Source organism: Tachypleus tridentatus, chromosome 13, assembly GCF_004210375.1.
Source record: "Tachypleus tridentatus isolate NWPU-2018 chromosome 13, ASM421037v1, whole genome shotgun sequence".
Lineage (NCBI taxonomy): Eukaryota > Metazoa > Arthropoda > Merostomata > Xiphosura > Limulidae > Tachypleus > Tachypleus tridentatus.
The window spans coordinates 125,076,750-125,098,997 of record NC_134837.1 but is presented as its reverse complement, the minus strand read 5'-3'; the positions used below and the strand labels follow the sequence as shown (position 1 = coordinate 125,098,997).

The following is a 22,248-nucleotide window of genomic DNA, read 5'->3' as shown; positions in this document are numbered from 1 at the left end:
CCTACACAATCGACCAACAGATAAAATTATTTACGTTGTAATGTTAAACTGTCTAATATAACTTACTTCCTGTCATTCGTATCGATTAAAAACTTCATAAAAATGGTAGTGATTTATTCATATTTTTACACGATTAAACGTTAAAAAATATGTTACTCTAGATAAAAATATTTATTTTGCCCATTATTTTACTCCTAACAAACAGTAAAAAAAAATCCGCCTGGTGAATACCTTTTAAAACAAACAGTGTGTTTTCTACACGGTAATTGTATGTCGTTGTTTTTTTAAATCAAATTTCTAGTACACTTATGCCGAAAGTACGAAAGTAAAATACAGTTGAACATACTTTAAGTTATTTCATATTATATAAAAACATTTCTGTAACAACAACAAAAAGGATATTACACGATATCACTGTTTTATTTCATGCTTAGTGTTTTTAAGAGAGCTTTTAGCGAAATAATTCATGGTATAGTGTTCATCACACTAACACACTATTAACATATTAAAATTATTTTTGTTAGCGAAAAGCTGTACAATGGTCCAACTGTGCTCAGTTCATCATGAGGAATCGAGCAACAACTTTTATCGTTTTAAATAGGCAATCTTACCTCTGATCACCAGGGGTCGACAAAGTGGAAAGTAAAAAAACAAAAAAATGACGGATTCCAAAGCAACTTTCATTTATAAATACTTCAAAAACTGATTTCTTACCTGCTACAGAAGACATGGGAAAGTTGCTCAACACAGTTCAGGAATTCTGATGGATCTCCATTCTCGTTTTCGTATTCGAATTCTTTTGCGTGAAAAAATAACGGTTCGATTACAATAATAATTAAAACAATGCAAATATAAAGCAGATATTAATAATTGATACTCTTATCACGCGTTTGTAATAAAATGTTTTCTAATACAATCACAGAGAAAATATTCTTAACATTAATTCTGTTACGCATGGGTTTATATTAGGCCTAACCAAGCTCGCAGAAAGTCTAGGTCTGTCTCGGTGTTAAACATTGAGTTCACATTAGGCCTAACCAAGGTTGCTGGAAGGTTTAAGATTTATTTTTCTGTGTACTTATTATAATTAAAAGTTATGACTAATAACAGTGTATACTAAATAAGTTAGATTAAAATTATAAAAATCACAAAGACGGTAAATGACCATACGAGATTCTCTGTAACTTATAATAAAAATATTTGAAAAGTTTGTTGAGACTTATACAAAGATACGTAATGGTCAATCTGTGCTCTGCCCACCACGCGTACTGAATCCGCAGACATGCCGTTGTGGGGAGCCATATGAAAAGTTGAAATAATAACTTTTTAATGTAACAAGTAATTGAAAAATATCTTAAATATTCGGCATTAAGTATAGTTCTTATAACCTTTTTCTATCAAGTAACAGAAAATGCGATTTGAAACCAAACAAGTCCATTGTGATCATCAGTTATAAAAACAAATACGAAATATGACAGTAATTCAGATCTCTTTATATTATTTGTACAGTTACGTTTTCAAGAAATGTAGTAGCAAAATCTTCATCTGAGTCTTATATACTTTATAAATATATATGATAATATATCCAACAAAATGAAAATTAATCGTCTGAATTTTCATAAACCTAATCAATAATTGGGAAACAGTATAACAGCAGCAGTGGTTTATTAATATTACCTTTGATAACACAAGGGTTAAATCATTATAATCATTAATCAACCATAGCTGATACACGGCTCTGTTTTAAGATCAGTGGCGTAATTTCCTGATTGTAGGTTGTAGTTAGGCTTAACTAACAAGCTTTCATTTAATTTCAACAAAACTTTTATTAATAAATGCACTTCTTAACTATTCTCAATACATCATTTTCATTACTTTATAATCCTCTCTCGTCCTTTGGTTAGAAAAACAAATAAACAAACTATTAATTGTAGATTAATACATTTAAGAGGAACGCTCACCTTTCACCTGTCTGATGACAGCTAATGTTGACATGAATAGTTCTGTGGACTTTAACAGTGGATAACAATCGAAGACAACTCTCATTATTTGTAACAGTTCTCCAAGTCTCTCACTGGCAGTTATCCTAGTTGTCTCATGTTTATCTAAAGGTTGCAGAACATAAATTGAAGACTGTTACATGTATCGTTTACGATCATTTGTTTTAGATGTATATTGTACATATTTTTATGCCTTGGACTTTCAATCGAAATATTTTGAGATTAACAAATGATTTACTGATTTATTAACAGTTTATGGAGAAAACATTTTCTCGAAGTTAAGATGTATTGCTGGTATTAAGGCAGGAATTTAGTCTCAAAATTAAAACAGTTCCAACGTGAGTTACTTCCACTAAGGATACAAAACATTGACTTTACATGTGTAAAAACAGTGTAAATTTTTGTATATTCTACACTTGGACATTATCTCATAAATAAAATTCATTTATCTCCAGAATTTTTTTCCCTTTTGACACATTTGCGTATAATTCTGAATGTGTGTTGCTTTGACATTGATAAAAAAGTGTCTTCTGTAAACTAACAAAAATATTACATAACATTTCTCAAGATTAACCTAATAAATATTTTCGTAACCAAAACACTTAACAATCAAAGTTGTAACATAATTATGAAATAATAATGTGAATTTACGATATAAAAATATTGTGTGTATACTTTCAGAAAGTAATAAACATGTCAAAAACTGATACAAAACAAAACGTTCGACGTTTACTCGTCTCATTAAAACCTCTGAATTGCTGATAACGCATTAAGTTCTACTCAGTTTTCTTTGTGTGACTTTGGAATATTGTGACGTTAGCACAAACACCCAGGAGACGTAATCTTGTAAAATCCACATTTTCACTGGAGCAAAAATTTACTTTATTTTAATACTTTCTAAAATTGCACTTTAATTTGTCCGAAGTGTTTTTAAACATCTTCTTCATATAGAATTGCACAACAGATGCAGCTACAGCGCGACAAAGGTTTAAAACTGATTTTTAAAAGTAACTCCAGAGCAAAATGAAATGTGTGATCATTACTTTACAAGGGCTTCTTTATTACCTAGAAGAGGGCCTGGCATGGCCTAGCGCGTTAAAGCGTGCGCTTCGTAATCTGAGGGTCGCGGGTTCGCGCCCGAGTCGTGCCAAACATGCTCGCCCTCCCGGCCGTGGGGGCGTTATAATGTGACGGTCAATCCCACTTTTCGTTGGTAAAAGAGTAGCCCACGATTTGGCAGTGGGTGGTGATGACTAGCTGCCTTCCCTCTAGTCTTACACTGCTAAATTAGGGACGGCTAGCACAGATAGCCCTCGAGTAGCTTTGTGCGAAATTCCAAACAAACAAACAATTAACTAGAAGTTAGGTTCAGTTGGTAGAGTGAATGGTGAAAATGGTGATTTACAAATAAAGATATTCGTTTAATTGTTTTCGGGAACTTTTGCTTCTATTGTTATTTCTAATTCATAGCTACAAAATGAGCTATGTTCACTGAGAAGAGTCGAACTCAAGATTTTAACGTTTAAAGTCCTGTAACGGATTTACCTCTGTGCATTTATTTTTGGTGCCTACTCTCGTTTCTGTATAGTTTTATTTTTGTATGTGACATATATTGTTGTCTATGTGTTGCGCAAGTCCCGACTGTTCTTGAAACTTGCAGAGAATTCTTGAAAGTGAAAAGCAACAATATTTGTTTCACGAAAGCGTACGATAATATTGTCGAAAGTGCTACAAACTCACGTGATTTCTGTAAAAATAAATCGCTAAGACAAGAGGAGAGAATGTCATTGGACACTTACAGTCAGTATGCTACATGCCTAAGAAACTATAGTTATTATTAACGTCTGTTAATCATAAAACTACAGAACGTGACCAGGAACGTTTACAGATTTCGAATATTACAAACTGTTCAACTTCAGTGAATTACTTAGGATGTTATTATTCCTACGAGAATATTAAATATTTTCATCGATAAGCGTTGTGAGGCTAGCCAAAAAAGGCGTTGTTAGCTAAAGCGAGGTGTGCAACAATATCAACTCAGAATTAATTTATTGTCATGGTCCTTGATCGTCGATACAACATTTATTTCTAGACTGGATATAAGATTCTGTGTTGTCTGTAAGTTTGTAAAACTGTTGTATATAAACCATCATTTGTAATAACTGTTGATAATAACCGTTATTATAAATTGCATTGTTTTTATTAAAATATATTTGTGTTAAAAAGGAAATTGTGTGTATCAATCTGGTTGATAAACAACATAAATGAAATATATATTAATATTTAATTAACTATTAAGCTTAAGCCCCCCGCTAGTACAGCCCCGCTAAAATCAGGGGCTCGATTCCCCTCGGTGGGCTCAACAGATAGCCCGATATGGCTTTGTTATAAGAAAAATACACACTAAGCTCAAATTAAAATTCTGGTTATTTGAAACAGTAATACGTAACGTACATAAACGTAATCAATCGGAGACTCGTCCGAAATAAATTATAAGTAACAGTGCGCGAACTTACTGCTAAACCAACCAGTGGGCACGAAATGATTTTACCTACTTTTATTGAATCGAAAGTAGTATTATCCCCATGTCGAACTCTACATTTACGTTTAGATTTGGCATATACAACTATGGCTCTTATTTACTAACCCTACCTCTCTAAAACCCGATAAAGTGGGGGCATTATATGTGGTGGTCAATCCCACTATTCGTTGGTAAAAGAGTGGCCCAAGAGTTAGCGGTGGGTAATGATGACTAGCTGCCTTCCCTCTAGTCTTACCCTGCTAAATTAGGGACGGCTAGTACGGATAGCTCTCGAGTAGTTTTGCGCGAAATTCAAAACAAACGATGGTGTGTTTAAAATGTTCAGTCGTTTTAAAATAGCCCTCGAGTAGCTTTGCGCGAAATTCAAACCAAACCAAAGACTGTTAAAAATGCTCAATCGTTTTAAAATTAAAAACTCTCCGTACAGAAGTCAAGCTTAGCACTCTAAGAAAAGTAAAACTTTCCATGAGCATTTTTAGTATTCTGCTTTTAAGAGAAAACGCGTAACAAGTGTGGGAGAAATTCCACTCACAAAACATAATGAAAAAAGAGCCGGGCGAGGAATGGTCTTCTGTTTGCCCCTTCCCTGTGACGATTAATGTAGACCAAGTAACCACCTACGAATGAGCTCCCCCTCCCACCATGTTACCCACAGTCTACCGCCCCTGTGAGTTATACTGAATGGATGGGAATATCCCCCCCACACACACACATTTTCACGCATATTTTAATAACAGTAACACAGAGTCAAATGGGGATTAGAAATTCCATTCCCCCACTCTTTATGAACCAAAAATTTGTCCTCGGTTAAGGAGTCGATCAGTCAATTAATTATTTTACTCTATTTTTCTTTTTAAGTTTTATTATGTGCTACTTTCCAATTGTAAACCACTTCCCGCACTACAAACTTCACATAGACACTTCAACGTGACTATTTCTTTCAGTGGTCAAAGTAAAATAGTAACTTCTCACTGGAAGCAAATTAATCTGACATACAAGTGTCAAGGAAAAAACAAACAAGGTGAATTACAGTGTTGCTACGTTTTGCCAGTATCTAAAAAAAAAAGAGTACTCGCTTCATTAAACTCCGCATTCTGTTACACATTCCAAAAACGTCACCCCTAACCCCAAGCAACTAGGTCAGTAGAAGATTGATTGTCAGTATTTCCTTCTTGTTATATTCTATGTTGAATTGTTTGTTTGTTTCTTTTAAATTTTCCGCAAAGCTACACGAGGGCTATCTACGCCAATTGTCCCTAATTTAGCAGTATAAGACTAGCAGCTAGTCATCACCACCCACCGCCAACTCTTGAGCTACTCTCCCACCAACGAATAGTGGGATTGACCGTCCAATTATAATGCCCCCACGGCTGAAAGGGTGAGCATGTCTGGTGTCACGGGGATTCGAACTCACGACCCTCAGATTTCGAGTCGAGTACCCTAACTACCTGTCCATGCCGGGCCTCTATGTTGGATATAGAGTAACAACAATATCAGACTTCATGTTAGGCCTAAAAACTGCGTTTAAAATTACTTAAGATGTTTGAAATTATCAGCTAAGGTTTGAAAGACAATGACGTGTTTGTTCCCACAGTGTAACAATACAGTTTCTTTAATTAAATAGTAACACCTTCTATACCTCGAAAATTGTTCCCGTTGAATAGGAATCGTTTTGTGTCAAAAAACCTGTATTTAGGCTTAGCAATACGCTTCATTAAGCAAGTAGGCCTACTGCTATACTCATAAACAAAATATCGAAGTTAACTTGAAAGCAGTGCATAAGTTACGTACATGTGTTATGAATGCTTAGCTTTCCCCCCCTTTTTTTTCTTTTTCTAAATAAGAATTTCTTACTATGTTTCCCCCTTGATTTTTTTTTTTTTGCGGGAATATAAAAATCAGGTTTCGCGCACATTTATTTCACGAACATCATCACTTATGGAAAGTTTAATTCGTACAGCACACACATTACGTAATTGTATATTCACGAATATGAAACTGAATAAATTATTTTAGTTGTGTCAGGATATATTTACGTTGTTTAGAATTAATTGTTACAAGGCGTATAACGCTGAAATCGGATTGGCAGAGAACAGATAGTTAATTATGTAGCTTTACGAATAACAGCAAACAAACCTATTTGTTATTATATTGAGAATACTAGTAATAAAACTAACAGCAAAAAATAATTACGAAACACAGATAATCCTAAATTTAGTGTTTTATGTTTAATTATCCTATTGGTACAAAACGGACTTAAAATTACTAAAAACGATATTTGGTAATTTATTTTTATATACATTAATTAACAATCCTTTTAGTACAAATCGGATTTCAACTGCCTTGTTAAAAACGACACTTGGTGAACCTTTCTTTCTTCACTAATCACAACCTGTTTTAACCCTTTGATTTAAAATATCACAGTTTTGTTTTACTCTTAGGTCATATCTTTAGTTCCCATACGTACCACTGAGAAATTTTTCTGCATGTAACAAAGATATTTCTTAAACCAGTGAAGACATACATAAATTGTTTTTATCTTATACGTCTGTCTGATATCATGACGAAGTAAGGGTTAAAGCCTACAACAAGAGTAAAGCATGTTCCACTTATAAAATTCCAGGGTCTGAAGTCGTGAATTGAAATGTTCTCTTTTTTTTTTTTTTTGTAATAACTCATATTCCGTTTATAAAACGTGCGGACAATTTCCAGGTGAACTTACCAAAATTACTTGCATCTCACAAAGTTACGCTACTTTCAATTCCTATAAACATTTGTTTTATATGTGAAATTCGAAATAAACGATTTTCATTTCAAATTGCAACAAATTTATCGAAAGCATAGTTAGCATTTTGACAACAGAAAAATCTTTATTATGATCAGGTTACTGACTTCACAGCATAAAGAACTCGTTGTGATCAGGTTACTGACTTTACAGCATAAAGAACTCGTTATGATCAGGTTACTGACTTTACAGCATAAAGAACTCGTTATGATCAGGTTACTGACTTTACAGCATAAAGAACTCGTTATGATCAGGTTACTGACTTGATAGCCTTTATCGTTTCTCTCACAACGTATGAAATAAACTCTTTAATTGCTGACCATTCTGACGATTAACGCATGCGCTCGAGTCTAAAACAGAGGGAGGTAAACTAAAACCAGCTTGGAATGTTAAAAGTGAAACACTTATAATATCCGGTCTATCATAATGACCTCCTCACCAAAACTTTGAGGCAACCAAGAACAGTTTACCTTCCAAAGAACGACGTTTTTCTTTCTTTCACGTAATATGGTTACAAGCTAAGGTCAAACAAGCTTGCTGAATGGAACAAAGCAACAAGACATTATGATAAAACTATTTAGGTCTAAATGTCAGCCCTCCTTCGGGAGAAAACGCCCAGAGCATGTACATGATTTCCAGGAGTTAAACTTCATATCTCTACAAGGACGTATCTTAGTCTTAGAGTAAAACTCGACAATAGGTTAACTGCACTCTGAACACCGTAGAGAATCGAACCCTGAATTTTGCCGTTATAAATCTATAAAGTTACGGCTAACCCAGTGGGATAAAGTGAAACATAAAACCTCCAATTCCAACAGAATCTTGTCATGAAGTGTTTTATGACAAGAACCTCTGCACTTAAAGCTGTGCAAACACTTCGATGTGATTTAAAACTACACAACATTCTTTGAAACGTAAAACTAAATATAACCTTTCCCGAAACGTAAAACTGTATACAAATTTCCAAGTGACTTAAAACTATATACCACCATCCACGTAACATAAAACTAAATATAATCCTCCATATAACTTAAAACAATACATCACTTTCCATGTGACTTAAACCAGTATACAATATTCCATATAAGTGAACACTATTATGTAACTTTCCATTAACTGAAAACTATTATATAACGTTCCACGTAACTTAAGATTATATATAAACTTATATGTAACTTAAAACTAAATAAAAAAAACTTTCCGCGTGTATTAAAACTATACACAAAATTCCATGCAATTTAAAATTCTATGTAACATTCCGTTTAACTTAAAACCGTATAAAACCATCTATGTAATGGAATACATGATATAACTTTCATGTAACTGAAAACAATACATAGCCTTCCTTGTAATTTAAAACCGTATACAATCTTCCACATAACTTAAAAAGACATACATAACCTATCACGTTGCATAAAACTATATACATAACATTTTCATTTACAACTGTGATATCTACAGAAACAGTATATTTATTACTTATATTTCGTCTGGTCTTCATTACTAAATAATATCAAAACAGTTTTTATTCACGGCCTTCCCCTTTCTTTTATTGCTTTAAATATTTAATCACACAGAAAAAAAAAAAAAAATAACTTTAGAAACTAGTCAACCTACGAACGCTGTCAAATCAGTTAATTGTGATCAGTTAGATACCAACCTACTGTGGATAACGAACCGTCTGGCCGGGAACTATTAATCCAGGCAGCAAACACTGAAACGCGTACCCTCCCCCCGTCCCCAACTACAATTACCTCTCATGATCACACATCACGTCGAGATACTGTTTAACTTATCACGTAATTACAGGACGTATTCCACGCTTGAATGAAAATCATATGATTACACATTAGGTCATTGTCCCACCGTTAGCCAATAAGGGGAGACACAAAGCTTCTAATGATATGAAAAACTTTAAGTACAATTACGTATGTGTGTGTACTTATATATCGATAGGCATGAAGATATACATATATCTTCAAGTATAAATGTCCACAGCTGTGACAAGATCAGGTATTTATTATTTCATGTAAGGATAGTGTACAATATAAAACTGAGATGTCACTCACTCTATCCATGTCACTCTTTCTTCTCGAGACAAGAGTATTTATGTAAATACAAACTTTTGTAATTACTAATGACTACGTTGTTTAATAACCTTAATGTCCTATTCCCATGACTACCAAATATTGTTTTATAATATTCATGCATTGTTCCTATGACTACCAAATATTGTTTAATAATATTGATGTCCTGTTCCCATGACAACTATATATTACTCATTAATTTATATACCGATCCCATGACTACTGATCACTGCTTATTAACCTTCATGTTCTGTTACCATGGCTACCAAATATTGTTCAATAGTCTTCATGTCCTCTACCTATGACTACTGCTATAACCTTCATGTCATGTTTCCATAACTACTGAATACTTTGTAATAATATTTGTCCTATACTTGCACAACACATCCAAATACAACCTTTAAAATTCCTACCTTTGTCTGACTGAAATATTCGCTTGAGTTTTCCTAACGATTCTTTAAAACTACGAATGTGATACGTGAGAGCAGTAAGGTCCTCCTTCACCACTGTAGGCTCCTCATTGTTGACGTCATTCAGTGAGGAAGAAAGTAACGAAGTAGATTCACTCAGTGAAGGAATGTTAGTAACACTACTACTACGCGTGTGTGTCTTAAAGACGGACAGGGTCTTCATAGTTGACAGTGTACTTTCATCCGTAGACTTGTCGGAGGCGTCGCACTGAATATGGAAAATAAAAAAATATACACTAAACATTTGGACACGTGGAAATGATGTGACAATATCTTTCTATATCTGAAATGAAATGAAAAGAAGTCATCCACAGGAGCTATACGACCTCTGGTGGTAGCCAAAGGCATTACATTTTTAAAGTCTTTGTTCGGTTACAAGTTTCAGATTAACTCTACTAAGGGATTTGCTTGACGTCATGATATTAATCTTCAAATTTTCCAAATATTGATAATTTATCTACACATTAATTATCACTCACCCACCCCATTTTTAGGCGGTGAAATTATTAAGACCTGTTTAAGAACTTAAGAGAACTAAAAATACTAAAACTAAAAAAACTAAAATTAGAACGAACAGAAGGCTGAAAATCGCAAGTTGGGTATTTTTGCAATGAACAACATTTTCGGTCATAATCCTGACCGTAACTCACTAAGTTCGGCCAAAATATCCGATTCCGGTTACTCTTAAAATTATTAAGCTAACAAGCAAAATAATCTTAACAAATATAAAATTAATTCAAAAATTATTCTTAATTACGTTAAACAGAGATATTTAGAGAAAATATCTAAAACGAAAAAGTCGTATATTTTATATCACAGACACGTGGCCGTTACAAAACTTACCAAACAAAAGCAGAGTTGCCATCTATCGGGAGAGTTATACACTTGTATTGGTATATGAATACAATCTAATTGAAGTTCTCTAGTTCCTATCAACAAACTCCATCTACCGATCGATATTTATTTGGGCGCCTCTAGTTTCATGTATTTGTCACAAACTACTTTGTCTTTATTAAGCAGACTACTTTATAACGACACTGGTGTTACACCGCTTGTAATTATAGCGCACCCTTTTTTGGGGTCTGTAACAAAATCCGCATGACAGCGACTGGATTCTCGAACATGTTGAAAATTTCATATCCCATTTCAACTCCAGGTGGGTGCAGCGTGATAGATGGCAGCTTTACACAGTTCCGTGGTTACTGGTTCAACATATATACAGAGGAAACGGAGTTGCAGTGTTATAAGCAGATGTGAATGAACAAAATGTCTCCACACGTTCAAACACACACACACAGAGATAGATATATGTGTGTGTGTGTGTTCTAAACGATAGAACGCTGTATACAATAGGAAACAATATTTACTTGCACGTACATTGCTTTTATGTATAACCTGTACTCTACTAAACCTCGGTACAGAATCTTCAATGTGGTAGCTACACATTTCTGTAGAATGTACTCGTCGCACAGTTTACATTACAAGGACACGGGTAAGACTACACATAAACGTTACTAATGTGTACATAAACAACGTACATCATAAGGAACAGGATAAGGCTATACATCAACTTTACTAGCGTGTACATAGACAACGTATATCATAAGGAACAGGGTAAAGCTACACAGTCAACGTCACTAGTGTGTATGTATTTTGTTGTTGTCGTTTTGAATTAAGCACAAAGCTATACAATGGACTATCTGTGGTCTATCCACCACGGGTATCGAAACCCAGATTCTAGCGTTGCAAGTCCATAGACATGCCGCTATACCACTGGGGTACTAGAGACAAAACAATACTTAAAAACTGAAAATTATAATATTATACGGCAGCTGGAATACCCGCCTTCTAGGCGAAAGTTGTCTACGTTCGCGATTAATGCAAGGTTATCTTAGGGCATGAAAAGTTGCTTCCTTTATATGTAATTATAAAAAAAAAAAACTCAGAAAAAAATCACAAAATTTAAAATTTGTTTGTGTCTTACTCGTGAACCTCCATACTACATTTGGAGAAGATCCAGCTACAGGGGGTGAAGTAGTGGTGAAAAATAAAAAAACGTTTGGAGAAGATCCAGCTACAGGGGGTGAAGTAGTGGTGAAAAATAAAAAAAACGTTTGGAGAAGATCCAGCTACAGGGGGTGAAGTAGTGGTGAAAAAATAAAAAACGTTTGGAGAAGATCCAGCTACAGGGGTGAAGTAGTGGTGAAAATAAAAAAACGTTTGGAGAAGATCCAGCTACAGGGGTGAAGTAGTGGTGAAAATAAAAAACGTTTGGAGAAGATCCAGCTACAGGGGTGAAGTAGTGGTGAAAAATAAAAAACGTTTGGAGAAGATCCAGCTACAGGGGTAAAGTAGTGGTGAAAAATAAAAAAACGTTTGGAGAAGATCCAGCTACAGGGGGTGAAGTAGTGGTGAAAAATAAAAAAAACGTTTGGAGAAGATCCAGCTACAGGGGGTGAAGTAGTGGTGAAAAATAAAAAAACGTTTGGAGAAGATCCAGCTACAGGGGGTGAAGTAGTGGTGAAAAATAAAAAAACGTTTGGAGAAGATCCAGCTACAGGGGGTGAAGTAGTGGTGAAAAATAAAAAAAACGCCCATAAAAACTATAAAATGCAAACCTGAAGATTTATGTGTACGTCTGCATGAAACTAATAAATCTCTAATCAAATTTTGGTAAAGAGCCATCTACACCCTTATGTGGACATACAACAGACAGTACTTTATACTGATGTGTATTTTCAACATTCACATTGTAGGTGGAGACAATGAAGGAAATAAACTGTATTTAACATAAATAAAACAACTAGTTTTGGTAAAATAAGATATCAACAAGTTGACGTTTTGTATCGAGGGTAGCGATAATGGGAATTAAGATCCGTCATGCACGTTCCGTTTCCGCAAACATTTGCATTCCTTGCTTTGCGTTCGTTGGCATAGTTCAAATCCCACTTTTCTATTAGAATAACCCAATAATTGGCGGTGTATGCTGTTAGCGACGTGCCCTCACTGTAATGTATCAGTTTTAAATTATGAACGGATGAAAGGTATTGTCCCTGTGCAATTTTGCGCGAAAATTCGGGGAAACATTTCGGTAACCAGTCATTTAAATAATCGCCGTCGGTCTTCAATATTAAAAATATATTATAAAAAAAACAGATGGTATCGATGTAGTAGAAGTAACCAATACGGGTCTTCCTTCCGATAACATCATCAAACTGAGATTAAAATAGAATGAGATAAAAACAAACAGTAACAGTGATTTATTTAGGCCCCTGATGCTACATATATCTTTCATGTCACCATAGGGGATAAATATTCTTCCTTATATGTTTTCTGAAAATACGGGTATATTTCCAAACTCTTACGAAAGAAAAAAAGAGAAAAACCGGGAAGGAAAATGAGCAGAAAGTGGAAAATATAAAGGGAAAATAAAGAAGCGATTTTGTTTCTACAGCCACTCCATTATGGTGCTGCTATCGAAAATTCAAACACAGTGAGAAGTCAGGGTTAGATTTGGTTTTTGAATTATGCGCAAGCCTACACGAGGGTTATCTGCGCTAGCCGTCCCCAATTTAGCATTGTAAGACTAGAAGGAAGGCAACTAGTCATCACCACTCACCGCCAACTCCTGGGCTACTCTTTTTACCAACGAATAGTGGGATTGACCGTCAAATTGCAACGCCCCCACAGCTGAAAGGGCAAGCATGTTTGGTGTGACGGGGATTCAAATCCGCGGCCCTCGAGTGCCTTAACCACCTGGCCATACCGGGGCAGGAAGTCAGTCAGGGAATAACGTTGGAATATTTCGCCTGGCCATACCGAGCCAGGAAGTCAGTCAGGGAATAACGTTGGAATATTTCGCCTGGCCATACCGGGGCAGGAAGTCAGTCAGGGAATAACGTTGGAATATTTCGCCTGGCCATACCGGGCCAGGAAGTCAGTCAGGAATAACGTTGGAATATTTCGCCTGGCCATACCGGGGCAGGAAGTCAGTCAGGAATAACGTTGGAATATTTCGCCTGGCCATACCGGGGCAGGAAGTCAGTCAGGAATAACGTTGGAATATTTCACCTGGCCATTCCGGGGCAGGAAGTCAGTCAGGGAATAACGTTGGAATATTTCGCCTGGCCATACCGGGGCAGGAAGTCAGTCAGGGAATAACGTTGGAATATTTCGCCTGGCCATACCGGGCCAGGAAGTCAGTCAGGGAATAACGTTGGAATATTTCGCCTGGCCATACCGGGGCAGGAAGTCAGTCAGGAATAACGTTGGAATATTTCGCCTGGCCATACCGGGGCAGGAAGTCAGTCAGGAATAACGTTGGAATATTTCACCTGGCCATACCGGGGCAGGAAGTCAGTCAGGAATAACGTTGGAATATTTCGCCTGGCCATACCGGGGCAGGAAGTCAGTCAGGGAATAACGTTGGAATATTTCGCCTGGCCATACCGGGGCAGGAAGTCAGTCAGGGAATAACGTTGGAATATTTCACCTGGCCATACCGGGGCAGGAAGTCAGTCAGGGAATAATGTTGGAATATTTCGCCTGGCCATACCGGGGCAGGAAGTCAGTCAGGGAATAACGTTGGAATATTTCACCTGGCCATACCGGGGCAGGAAGTCAGTCAGGGAATAACGTTGGAATATTTCGCCTGGCCATACCGGAGCAGGAAGTCAGTCAGGGAATAACGTTGGAATATTTCACCTGGCCATACCGGGGCAGGAAGTCAGTCAGGGAATAACGTTGGAATATTTCACCTGGCCATACCGGGCCAGGAAGTCAGTCAGGGAATAACGTTGGAATATTTCGCCTGGCCATACCGGGGCAGGAAGTCAGTCAGGGAATAACGTTGGAATATTTAGTAGAAGGTACGGGTAACTTACATTTTGTTTTGAAGAGTATTTACCCGGATATTAACACATTTTGTTTTGAAGAGTATATACCCGGATATTAACACTTTCGTTTAGAGATCGACAGCTTACAGAAAAGAAGTTCCTCATTAAACTGAAACGTATGACGTAATGAGTCTGATGACTGTAACCATATCCTCCTTCACTGAAACGTCAACATTTAAACCACAGACGAGGCCTTTCCTTCAATGCCAGTGCTTTCAATGTCAACCTGGGTTTACAAAGGTTTTCAGTTGAAATATATACAGGTCGTTAATAAAAGCATGCTGGATGAAACTTTCTCACCCTTCATTTTATAATAAAACTTACTAACCACAAACTTGTAGTGGGACGACTAAGAGTAAAGTGCTTAGAAAAATTCGTATAGTTATTGTTAACTTTCTTTACAATTATTATATTAACCCTATAAATGCTGATGGAGTCCTGGAACTTCATCAATATTTTGAACACATTCTCTCAAACCACGAGAATATTGCACGTAAGTCCACACTTTTTTTTTTTTTTTTCAGTAACATGGTCCCTAATAGGATACTCACCAGACACTCCAATGAAACGAAAATATCACAAACATAATGGTTTTATTACTGCATGAGTAGTAATGTACTTTACATTTTGTTTGTTTCTGGATATTCAGATGGTAGTATCTGCACTAATTGTGATTGTTTTTGTTGTTGTTGTTTTTAATTTCTCGCAAAACTGCACAAGGGCTATCTGTTAGTAATCATCACCCACCACCAACTGTTGGGCTGCTCTTTTACCAACAATTAGTGGGATTGATCGTAAAATTATAACGCCCCTAGGGCTGAAAGGGCGAGCATGTTTGGTGTGAGGAGATTCAGATTCCGAGTCATGCCAGACCTCCTTAATTGCGAACCGACAGATTAAAGGAAAGGCAGCTAATCAGCAGTACCCACCGCCAACACTAATAATGGGATTTGAGTGTCATAGTTGACACACAAATTATTAACTCTCAAATCGACAACCTACCCATTACATGGGAAGTGCTTTCTTGTCAGTTCTTTACAATGAGTGTTACAACAGACGAAAAAAAATAATTAAACCTTATATTGTGGCATAGTGGGCCTCCAGAGGGAGTGAACGGTATAAAAACAATTCAGTGATTCGAGGGTTAAAGTTAATCCCGTTAGGCTAGCTCTGACGTTCCAACACTGCAGTGACGTCATTGTTTGAACGACAACACGAAAATTCGATTCACAACAGTGGTGACAGTAAACAATGAACTATCAGAGTCAAAGAGTGGTTTGAAAACAGATTCCATATGTTGGGTTTACAAAATAAAAGAAATATGCAAACCAATTCTTTTTTAAAGGAATATTGATTGCGAGATAATAATAATAATTTTGTAGTAATGGTAGGTAGATAAGAAGAGGGGTGTAACAGAAGTTTACACACTGTAAGTAAAGTGTGATACAATAAACCGACAATTTTGTTGTTCTGTGTTACGCTTTACGGATTGGTGAGTGCACTCGTACACAGTTTCAAGAACAATGGTGTATGGCTAACAGAAGTGAACCAAAGCACTCACAAAAATGACACAATACTCAGTACAAGCTGTCAGATGAACACTACGTTATATGGTTCGAAGTTAACCTTAGGGTATTTTGGACATAAAAATTACTAAATCAAGATATGTAACAGTTTTACACATCATGTCAACATCCACAGAGGTATTACATACATCACGTAGCACCATGTTTGTTAAATCTATAGAGTTGCTAAGTTTCAGGTTTTTATATATATTTGAGCTTAGGATTCTTCCACAGTTGGTGTCTGCGACTTGTTGCTCTCTCCTTAAAGAACAGTGACACGCCAGTTCAGCACGTACTCATGAATTACTCACGTATTATTAGATCTGCCAGTCCCTGAAAACTATTTTCACACTTGGCCTTGTCAGTCCACCTAGTGAAATATCACTATAGATGTGCCACAAACAGAAATACGATTTCTCCAGTGTCAGGTATAGTTCCTTAGAACTTCTGACAGAAACCTTCTTCCGTGAGCTGATATCGTTTCAGTAAAACCACTTTTATCTTGCCATAGTTCATAGCATCTTCTGACATCGTGCCTGCATATACTTGTAGGCCTTTTTCTATGAGAAGTGACCCAAGACAAATTGCTCAGCCACTTTTGTCCCAGTTCTGACGTTGGACAAATCTTTCATATCTCATCTTTATTTCTGTTCATCAAGTTTGTACAACTTGGATCAGATGACCCTGACATCCTTGTCATTCTTAGTTTTTCTCTTTCTGCTGGGTGAGCAGAGTGATGTATATTTTTATTCTCTCTATTTCCAATTTTTCCTTTCTCTTGGTTTCATCTCTCCCCGTTCCTTCTTTCAGTTTTTTATCCTCACTTTTCTGTCTCTCCTCCTCTCTCTTTCCTTGCCACTTTTCTCTCTCTCTACTTCTTGTTTAACACATTCTCGTAGTTTACTGTCTTTCACCTCTTTCTATTCATTTATCAAAACTCTTTGATACTATTATGTAGAGTAATTGTAATTTCTACACTATTTTAGCCACCACTATCGTCGTTTGTATGTCGACTTATTTCCGTTGTCGTTCGCATATCCTACCACTGTATAATCCTGACTAGCTCGCTAAATGCGAGGGGTTTATGTATATGTGGACTAAAGATTCTTCTACAGTATCTGTCTGAAACTTGTTGGCGATAAATTCAACAACAAACTGACAGTACACGCTCCACTTGTTTTAAAGTAATATATGCAAAACAAAACAAACTATGTACAAAAAATATTTGCGCTACAGTGTATCACAGTTGTCTCTCAAACTCTCTTTTGTCAAAAGTCCATTTAGGCTGATTCAGTTACTTTAGAATTAAATTGACAAGACGAATTATTTTATTATACACTTATCACAATACTATCAGTGAATAATTCACTTACGTTACGTCGTTACAATTGTGTTCTGAACCTTAAATAACTGTCTACTTTTAATCGAAGTCCACATAAGCGGGTAATTTTACTTTAGAACACCCTTTGACAAGACAAATTATTCTCCCTGTCTCCATTAAACTGTGAAACTCACTTTAAAAATATCGCCCGTTATGGTTATTCACTCCTTGGCCCGGCATGGTCAAGCGTGTTAAGGCGTGCGACTCGTAATCTGTGGGTCGCGGGTTCGCATCCCCGTCGCACCAAACATGCTCGCCCTTTCAGCCGTGGGGGCGTTATAATGTGACAATCAATGCCACTATTCGTTGGTAAAAGAGTAGCCCAAGAGTTGGCGGTGGGTGGTGATGACTAGCTGCCTTCCCTCTAGTCTTACACTGCTAAATTAGGGACAGCTAGCACAGATAGCCCTCGAGTAGCTTTGTGCGAACTTCAAAAAACAAACAAACAGAATTATTTAGAGTTACGTAACACACTTTGTCACAAGTAACACTTTTAAAACAACCAATCTTCAACATTCCTGTCATGAAAACTAAACAATTATTAACTATTAAGTCACAAAATAAACTAAATAATAACACACTAAACAATCTTGTATGTCCAACAATAATCTACGAGTAATAATTTTTTAACCAGCTTCAGAATGTGTTGCTAAGCCCTGCTAGTAAGTCTTTTCAACAATCTTTAGAATGTGTTATAAACTACGACCAAACCTCTCACCCATCTTGTCATCTATGATGCTTATAGTAACCACCCGAGTGTATCAACTGAAAAAAAAAATCAAATATTGTATGAAGGAGAGTTTACAGTTACAGTACGAAAAATTAGAATAATCGACCAGTAAACAGTGGTTGATGACTGTGACTCAAATACATATGTATGGTTAACCTATATAATAAGATTCAGTGTCTGTTTGGACGTCTGTGTCACGTAACTCCTCATTAACTTACAAACGAATCGTTTTGACCTCAAGGTTTGCACAGAGGTAGAACTTTTTTATCAATTTCCTTAAGGAATCCTTATATTTCGCGAAAATACTTTTGTAGGAGCTCTCCGAAGCGGATCCCAAATTTGGCATTGATTTACATTAGAGCACGTACATAAGTAGGGCTACGAATTACCGTTCACAATTTAAATTCAAATTAAATTTACGTCATAGCAGCCCTATAAATGTGGGTCATTAGCTCACGGGTTCCTTAGCCTTTACAATAAGACATTACTACAAATGTAGGTCATTAGTTCACGGGTTCCCTAGCCTTTACAATAAGACATTACTATAAATGTGGGTCATTAGCTCACGGGTTCCCCTAGCCTTTACAATAAGACATTACTATAAATGTGGGTCATTAGCTCACGGGTTCCCTAGCCTTTACAATAAGACATCACAGCAGGAAAATATCTGTTACCTTTACGTGACATCAAGGCGAGATTTTCACACATTTCTTTGTGTTCTGAACCTTAAATAACTGTCTACTTTTAATCGAAGTCCACATAAGCGGGTAATTTTACTTTAGAACACCCTTTGACAAGACAAATTATTCTCCCTGTCTCCATTAAACTGTGAAACTCGCTTTAAAAATATCGCCCGTTATGGTTATTCACTCCTTGGCCCGGCATGGCCAAGCGTGTTAAGGCGTGCGACTCGTAATCTATGGGTCGCGGGTTCACATCCCCTTCGCACCAAACATGCTCGCCCTTTCAGCCGTAACAAAAGAGAGAAATCATGTGAACATTTCGTTAACTCAGTATATTAACAGAAAGGGATAGCAAGGCGAGATTTTCACACATTTCGTTGTTAAACTCAATATTGTAACGTGAAGAGATTCCATATATTTAGTAGTTACCTCTAACTGACAGCAGACAGAAGGATTTTCGACACATTTCCCATAATAATAGTTTTGTACAACACTTAGTGTTGTTGAATTAGAAAGATATTACTGTGGCACCAATAGTCCAGCTTCAGAAATATTTCATTGTGTGTTATAACGTTATATGCAATGAAACTGATTTTGGAACTACATAATAATAAGTCAGCGATACACCGATTAGGTTAACGTTATAATTGCCATAAAATTTATTGTCTGTTATTAGATCTCTCTATGGCTCCACCGACAGTAAGATTTCTAAAAGTAAAAAAAAATCAAAAAAATCTTTGTTTGTAACACCTCTGAAAACTTGCTCACCTGTCCTCCTATAAATCATCCAATATTTAAAAAAATGTACATTTTTATTTTATGCCCTCTGGTGGTACATTTATAAACGATAGCAGTCAATGACAATGTGGCGTGTGAGGCTTACAAGAACCTCGTACATGTAAATGTGGTGTCACGTTTGTGCGACTGCTAGTGTCACAAGTTGAACACAATGCTCTGATATATGTATATGTTTCATAGTCACTTCTAGCAGATACTTAACTAGCATGTCTATTTATTATCTGTAATATAACGTACTAGAGACGTGGTGCATGCTTTACCAGCCCCTACACGACCTCTCTTAAGAACAGAAATAGTAGAAACATCGACAAATTTAGCTCATTTGAAGATGTACAGGAATGTGCAGCTAACTTAATTCTACAGAGGTTCTATCCTTTTCAAGTTCTGAAATACAGTACTACGTAAATATATGTTACGTGTGCGCTAGGAAAATTAAGTAGTATTAAGTATTACATAATATTACATAATGACACTTGTAACAATGTGTTACATACAGTACTCTGTAAACGTGTTAGAACAAAGTCAAAAATTAGATTTCAAGCTACTTTCAAAGACCAATGGAAGGTAAATCACAGATGAAACATCAAAATTTATACTTATCTTCATATTTAGTACAACAGAAACTCAGTGAAAGTTCTATAATTTAGTAAACAGTTAATATGTTGTGTGTTCCTCTTCTGTTGTACAATCTTTCAGGTACTGTTGTAACAAATTTAATCAAAGTTTCCTTTGGGATTTTACTCCAAATGTCTGTAATACACTCTCATAAGGTTTCTTTGGGAGCAGCATTTGATTTGTCAAGTTTTGATCTATCAAATCTGAGATCTGCTCAATTATGTTGAAATCTGGACTCTGTGGGAACCACTGGATCATTTGAATGACTCCAGCAGCTTCTCTCTTAGCTAAGTAATTTCTGAATAGGTTGGATGAGTGTTTGGGGTCATTATCTTCCTGGTAGTAGAATCCTTTACTAATAATACACAACCACTGGGTATACAATGATGGATCAGTATATGATGGTACTTGCTCTGGTCCATTATTCCATCTGTTTTACAACTATCTCCTGTCACCTCAGCAGAAAAACTCCCCCAAACCATCACATTGCCTCCCCAAACTTCACGGTAGATGATATACATTGAAGTATCTTTCACTTTTCTTCCACTAGATAGATAACCTATGCTTTGAACCAGATATTTCACACTTGGACTCATCCATTCATAACACCTTTCTCTAATCAACAGTTCAGTTTTTGTACTTTTTAGCAAATTTCAGTCTCTTGACAATATTTGAAGATTGAAATAAATGTTTCTTTAACTGTTACACAACCAAATATTATCATTGAATCTTCTTGATACTGTAGATTGAACACTTCTGTCATTTGGTTCATGGTTGTTTATCTTATACTTAAGATCAGTGACAGACTTCCTTCTGTCCTGAAGGCTACATAAACAAAGATACTTAACATCAGTATCATTTAGTTTAGGTATTCTGCCTCTTCCTTTCCTATTTTCTACTTTACCTGTCTTGGTCTCCTGATCTAAGGTGTACTTGACAGTGTTTGGGGACCATTTCAAGTCTGCAGAAATTTGTTGGAGAATCCAACCAGCATCACATACAGCTTTTATGTGAATGTTCTGATTTATTGACAGTTCTCTACACTTTTTTGACATGGCATGACAACAAAACTTAATATATAATGTTAAACTTTTTTTTAAATCAAGACATAATTGTGGAGTGCTATTAAATTTATTTATTCTAATATATACCGGTACCATATACTAGCTTCTTCTTACAGTAAAACCTGTCTAAACCGGAAACTGCATAACGTGGAAACCTGTACAAGCCGGAAATATCAAAATTTTGCAGCATTATCTCAAAATTTCTCTTATAAAAGGTCCTCTACATGATTGAACCTGCGTAACGCAGACGGAAAACTATCATTCACCTACCTCATCTATCAACAAGTAGGATTAGAACCTGAGTAAGGCGGGAAAATGTTTTTGGTTAATTATTAATTTCTTATTTAATTATTAATTTATTTAAATATTAATAAATTATTGTTTAATTAATAATTTGTTTAAATATTAATAAATTCTCAGACATTTTGTTACAGTAAATATTGGTTAAATATATTCTGTTCATTTTTTCTGTCATCATTATTCCAAAGGTCACTATTCGAATAAATGATTGACTGTACTTTTGGTTGAATATGCTGATAGAAAACTAGAGAACCCATGGGTAACAGGTAAAAGTGAAAATCCGCACTGTTTCAAAATCGTAAGGAAGAATCAACTTCCTGTGTAATGGAAAAC

At 36.0% G+C, this 22,248-nt stretch overlaps 1 protein-coding gene across 6 annotated transcripts in view; it reads right to left on the bottom strand.

Moving 5' to 3' along the window:
- The window catches only part of LOC143240717 (rho GTPase-activating protein 45-like), a 96,083-nt gene that overhangs the window by 57,822 nt on the left and 16,013 nt on the right, over positions 1-22,248 (bottom strand). For 5 of the 6 annotated variants that reach the window (XM_076483631.1, XM_076483632.1, XM_076483629.1 and 2 more), the window contains exons 2-4: positions 9,828-10,092; positions 1,962-2,105; positions 715-796 (exon numbers count right to left, since the gene is read on the bottom strand). In XM_076483631.1, coding sequence (XP_076339746.1) covers positions 715-796; positions 1,962-2,105; positions 9,828-10,047 — 446 coding nt within the window. In that variant the 5' untranslated portion in view covers positions 10,048-10,092. Of the gene's footprint in view, positions 1-714; positions 797-1,961; positions 2,106-8,987; positions 9,077-9,827; positions 10,093-22,248 lie in introns of those variants that run through there. The other variant, XM_076483633.1, reaches the window with a different exon arrangement.